Source organism: Nicotiana attenuata, unplaced genomic scaffold (assembly GCF_001879085.1).
Source record: "Nicotiana attenuata strain UT unplaced genomic scaffold, NIATTr2, whole genome shotgun sequence".
In the NCBI taxonomy this organism is placed as follows: domain Eukaryota; kingdom Viridiplantae; phylum Streptophyta; class Magnoliopsida; order Solanales; family Solanaceae; genus Nicotiana; species Nicotiana attenuata.
In genome coordinates this window covers 179,854-185,435 of record NW_017672102.1, presented here as the reverse complement: position 1 = coordinate 185,435, position 5,582 = coordinate 179,854, and the positions used below count along the sequence as shown (strand labels likewise).

The 5,582-nt window shown below is 35.7% G+C and overlaps 1 protein-coding gene across 1 annotated transcript in view; it reads right to left on the bottom strand.

Moving 5' to 3' along the window:
• The window catches only part of LOC109211831 (mitochondrial import receptor subunit TOM20-like), a 6,059-nt gene extending 970 nt beyond the window's left edge, over nucleotides 1-5,089 (bottom strand). The window contains exons 1-6 of the mRNA XM_019375413.1: nucleotides 4,813-5,089; nucleotides 4,238-4,316; nucleotides 3,531-3,700; nucleotides 3,354-3,401; nucleotides 1,573-1,653; nucleotides 533-654 (exon numbers count right to left, since the gene is read on the bottom strand). Coding sequence (XP_019230958.1) covers nucleotides 533-654; nucleotides 1,573-1,653; nucleotides 3,354-3,401; nucleotides 3,531-3,700; nucleotides 4,238-4,316; nucleotides 4,813-4,920 — 608 coding nt within the window. The 5' untranslated portion in view covers nucleotides 4,921-5,089. The remainder of the gene's footprint in view (nucleotides 1-532; nucleotides 655-1,572; nucleotides 1,654-3,353; nucleotides 3,402-3,530; nucleotides 3,701-4,237; nucleotides 4,317-4,812) is intronic.
• Nucleotides 5,090-5,582: the final 493 nt, after the last annotated feature.

Sequence of the window (5,582 nt, the reverse complement as noted above, 5' to 3'; positions counted from 1 at the left end):
AGGAAGGAAAGAACAGAAGAAGGAAAAATAGAACCCCGCTATCACCACCAAGTTCAGTCCCCATCAAGTTTAAACCTAGGAATCGTCTCTGCTTGTAATGCCTTAGCTTGGTGGTTTATTATCTATAAGTAAATAGATCAATTCAGATCAATCAATGTTCCGAATTTATAATAAAATACAGAACCATCTAGTTCTAAAAATGGTAATGAAGTTTTGCTTATAAACAGAACACACACAAGTTTCCTAAGTGAAATACAATATTTGCATCATTATGCAGATTCATGGTCTAATTCACTAGGCCTGCGATCAATCATTACAAGTGAAAACCAACAGTTACATGGTCTATGGCCCAGCAAAATTAGTGAAGAAGAGCAAAGCTAATGATCCTTTAACAAAGTAAGTCATCTATCTTGTGGCTGATTATCCAAGTACAGAAACTGGCCATCAGTCGATAGGACATCCCAACTATGAGAAAGAATTCTATCCATATAGTGAATTTCATGAATGCGGCCAGAACCGAGTTTTTCCTTACCTTGGTGTACATAGATGGGCCTGAGATTTTGCCATTCCTAGCCATGCCACAATTCCAGCACCAAGAAGTACCCACCCAAAGACATCGTACATCAGATCGTGATTCGCCTTCATAGCAGGGCTCTAATACAAAATAGCCAGATAAAGAATCTAACGATCAGATGATTGAAAGTTTCCTAACTAGGATAAAAATTGGCACTAGAAGAGGAAATGACATGACATGTCCAGTAGAAGTAGCACCAAAGCTAAAAGGTAAAATGGAACAGTTCTTTAGTTAAAAGTGAAGGGCAAGTGAAAGAGAATGTGTATTTTCCATGAAACACTTCTATCCTCTATTTCCCTCTTGACTCAGAGCCTGCAGATACCAAATGTTTGGCAATCTTTGGTAGAGCTTATTTATGATATCGTGATTGAACCCAGTAAACGAACAAATAGAAAATGATAAAAGATTTGACCTAGGCTGGACCTAAAGCTTTAGGGAAAGAAATTAAAAAACCTTTTTCAGGGTGAGGCTGACAAAAGCTTTGTGAATTAACAGTCAGTGCTTCCAACCAGCAATTAATTATTACTAAATACCTATCTTATTTAGGGTGGAAGGATTTCATTTCGCATAAAAAGCTAGACGAGGGGAGTACATAGACAACAACCATTTTTATTCGACAATGCAGACTCATATACTGAATAGAGTTTCCACCAGAGCAACAGAGATGCTAATGGTGCCCAAACTGTTCTTAATGAAGTGTTTGCTTCGCTGACATATAAATTGTGCCAGTCCAGCTGGACAACCTTTAGTTTAAGTCTTAAACTGGGAGGAAAGAAGTTAGTCTATAGAACTCACAAAAAGAAAAATATGCTTGATGTTTTCCATGCAAACTTTTGAACCCCATAAAATTGTCAAGTAAATCTCACAGAAGATCAAGCAGCAGTTCATGAATCAGTTCTCTAGCAAGAATTTTCTTTAAAATATACGATGTGTGAATTGATTTCAAAATATCATAATGAAGGAAATATATATTTAGCCCTATGCAAAGTAAATTCAACCTTTGCATTGAAAGAAGTTGAAGATCCACCAGAAGCCTGCTGAACCGTCCCTAGTTGGAGCTTCATATGCAATAGCATTGCCTAAAAAAATGGCATAGGAGAAGTTTCGTCATCCATGAGAATAAATGAATCAAGCACCGCTTGGGAAGCTAAAGACTGAGAAACATTGAAAAGTTAGCCATAATTTGCATATAAATTAATATATGCTTTGACTTCACTAAGAGATTCCTAAAGATATTGACATCCCCAAAAATTTCAAACCCAATGCAATCCATCTAATCATGATCATACATTCTCCACTCCAGGTTAAAGTAAGGAAGTCCCCAAGTGGTTAAGTAAAAGAGGAAAAAACTAATAACCTACGCTCCTCGCATCGCCTGTTCTATGGGCTAAATTTTTTTTTTATCACATCATTCATAGATATTGATAAAATACTTTAATCTAGTAAATAAGCACCCTCCCAGTTTACATTCGCATTCCTCCAATTTTCTGTAGATACAAATACCCCTTTCCTCCAACACACATATAGACACCACCAAAAGATTTGAAGAAAGCGGCAGATCATTGATATTCTGAAAATCAACCTTTAAAGACCATTAGTCCCATGTCATTCTTAAACATTAAGCAAATACAAGCTTTTTACATCTAAAACTTGCTGTCAGTTTTAAAATTCCAGAGGTAGATATCAAACTGAAGCCCCATTGCTTCAGGCGATGCTTAATTGAGTGTACCTATCAATTCCCATTTTACATGTCAGACAGATGCATGCACGCAAGACTGGCATTAGCAGGTAACACAAGTTCCATTCAAAAATCATCACGTTGTATCTCAAGTTAACAGCCATAACAAGTATGTGCACAGTGAACCCCTAGTGAATAAAAAACAGAATGAATCAGTGATGGTTTAGTTTTGTTTCTACTGCCATATGACACACAACTTCTCTTCTTACTTAATGTTTCCTCGTCTTACCAATAGAAAACTATGCAATTGCATATTAGTGATGCATTTGAGTAAAATAAGATGATAACATCCAGTAGAGCGTGCAAGTAGCACACATAGAGGATAAATAAGAGAATATCATCTAAGATGGTCTGACTGTATCCAATGTAGACAGAACCATAGGTACGACAGTGCGATGATTGAAGCTGTTAAAATAGGATGAAGTACGCATAATATCACAAGGAGCAAGGTTATCTCAGAAAACCTATAATCTCTCAGAACTGATGGGGACTTAGCTAAGAATGGAAAACAAAATGAGCAAAGGATCCATATATGTGTTACCAAAAAGTTGAAGAAAAGGTTTACTTGTAGTTACACTTAAATTTGATCCGGGGTTACTTGTAGTTACACTTATATTTGATCCGGGGTTTGCTAACAGTTTCTCTAAGTCTAGTAAGACTTGTATGTTTGCATAGGCACAATTGTGAGATTTAGAGAAGCTCTAGTTTTATAGAATCCCTAAGCTACATTCAAAGACAAATTATTAATATTGGAAAAACATGGGCCCAAATAGAACGGATAAGCACAGCAGATTCATATACCACCCACTAGTTTAAGATTCAGCGATGGCTAATTTGATTTGATTATTGAGTGAGACACAAGAAAGTTCAAAACCATGAGCGCTAACACTTCATAAAAATGGAACAGCATACAAGTGAAATCAATCAAAAAAGTGTCCAAGTTGTTGTCTGCCTGTACAGTTGAATTGGTGTTCCACTGTCCATTACATTGTTTTATGTCATGATAAGGAGAAGACTGACAAACTAATACGCATTGTATACCTGAGCATTGGCCTCCATAGATTTGCGGTACATCTCATTCCTGGGATCCTGAAGAACAAATGCCAGCAACAAAGATAGGTGTCGTAAGTAATGCTGCCACCTTGAAAGCTATAGAGATTCTATAACCTTCTTCCTTTCAAACTTTCTTTCTGGGGTGGGGAGGGAAGAGGAGTCTACCTCATCTAATGCTTTTTGAAAATACAGATCTGCCTTCTCAAAGTTACTCAGTGTCTCAATGGAGTCAGATGTCAAAAATGCTTCAGCACTGTGTGCTTTCCCAAGATGCCACAACGCTTCATGCTTTCGTGAATCAATTTTTGCAACCTCCTCTAGCTTCGAAATAGCCTCTTCAAGATGGAAAACAGTTAATTGCGCTGTTCATTATGAGTATTTATCCATGCATCATGAAATAAACATGCAGCTATCAGAGCTTCTGAGTTAAAAATTAAAGGTTCTGTACAACATCCATGCGCCCAAGGTTAACATTTAAACATCACATATCCATCAAGGAGCCCTACTAAATTGTCAGGATCACATCAACCTGAAGAATCAGAATCATATAGAAGTGTTCGACAATCATTTAGTGTTGAGCAAGCTCTCGTTTTTTATTAGTAGGCCAGGGTTGCAAGAAATATCTAGTTGGTGTTTACCATTATGCCTGTCAAACATATGTGCAAACGTGTTAAAATGTGCATAAATCATTTCTTGCATGTGCGAGGAGCATGCTCTTAATAAAGATAGGAAAGGAAACACACAAGAAGAAGTCTTCTAATATCCCATTACAGCTACTGCATTTCCAAGTTCAGTTTACAAATTCCTCAGCTAATACGGCAAGAAAAAGGTGACCAAAGGATTAATCTATGATGGCAAATGACTAATGTTACCTTTAACCATTTTCTTCGAGTCCTGGAGGGTTCCATATTGTGCTAACTGTAGCAATGCCATGCCCCATTGTGTTAAATTCTGCAAATTTTCACCAGAATCAAGTTGATCAAGCTCGGTAATATAAATTCACGTCCCAAAAGAGGCTTCTCATATCCTCTAGTTCTTATACATGGTATTTGTTAGCTCATAACCAGAAGGAAACAAGTGCAGATTATAAAAGAAATATACTTACCTCCACCTGGTATATGCACCAAGTTTAATTAATCTAACTCTATGATATAAGCAATTAGAAATTGATTCTTATATGTAATTATGTAAAGTTATGATTCAGCATTCTGTTTTAGTGAATTATGTTTTAACATTCAATTTGTATTTTCTTTCCTCGATTGAATCCTCGCTACAAATTCTATATTCTATATTATTTAATCCTTTTTAAAATAAAACAATTTATTCAGTTTGGTGCAAACACTACTGAACTTGACAAAAAAAAAAAAAGGACCCAAATTGGACGATAGAACAATAGAAGCTATTCTTCGTGTACGGGATATTAGAGCGGAGAAAGAGGGAGAGGAACCTGGGTGTCATTGGGATTAAGTGAGTACTTTGCTTCAGCATTCAATCGAGTTTGAAAGAGAAGTTCAATATCTGTCTCCGAGTCCGAGTTCTCCACGCTCATGTCCATTTCTTCCTCTTCTATGTTTGGAGTAATTTCTTACTGCTCTCTTCGTCCCAGGAAGGGTTTATCCGAGGTTTATCTATAACACCCAAAATATCTTTCTCAGAAGAAAAAAAACCTGTTTTAGTTTGGGAAGATTATGGAAATAAGGTGATTCGGAGGAATGACTCAATAAAGGCGCAGTACTTGCAATAATCCTGTTTTTTACTCACTCTTTTAGTTTAAATAAATGAGACTTTCTTCATTCCAAAAAAGAATAATAAATTAAATAATTTAAACCCCATTTGGCTTTTCATTTTATTCGAAAAATTTTCATTTTTTTCTGAAATTAGTAGTTGGCCATAAAATTTTCAATTTTCGCTTGAAGATAGATTTTAGAATTTTTAAAAAATTTTAAAAACTCTAAAAAGTTGTCTTCAAAATTTTCACTCAAATCACTTAAGAAAAAACAAAAACAACCCAAAATTTATATTCATATCCAAACACAACTCTAATTTTCAAATATCATTTTCACTTGAAAAAAAATTTACTTTTTTCGAAATTTTACAATTCCTATGTCCAAACACCCTCTTAAATTTAAACTTTTCATTTAACCCACTTTACCCTTAATGAGAAGCTTTTACAGCCACACAAATGCGATAACCCCACGAAGCTTTTGGTTGCCCCTT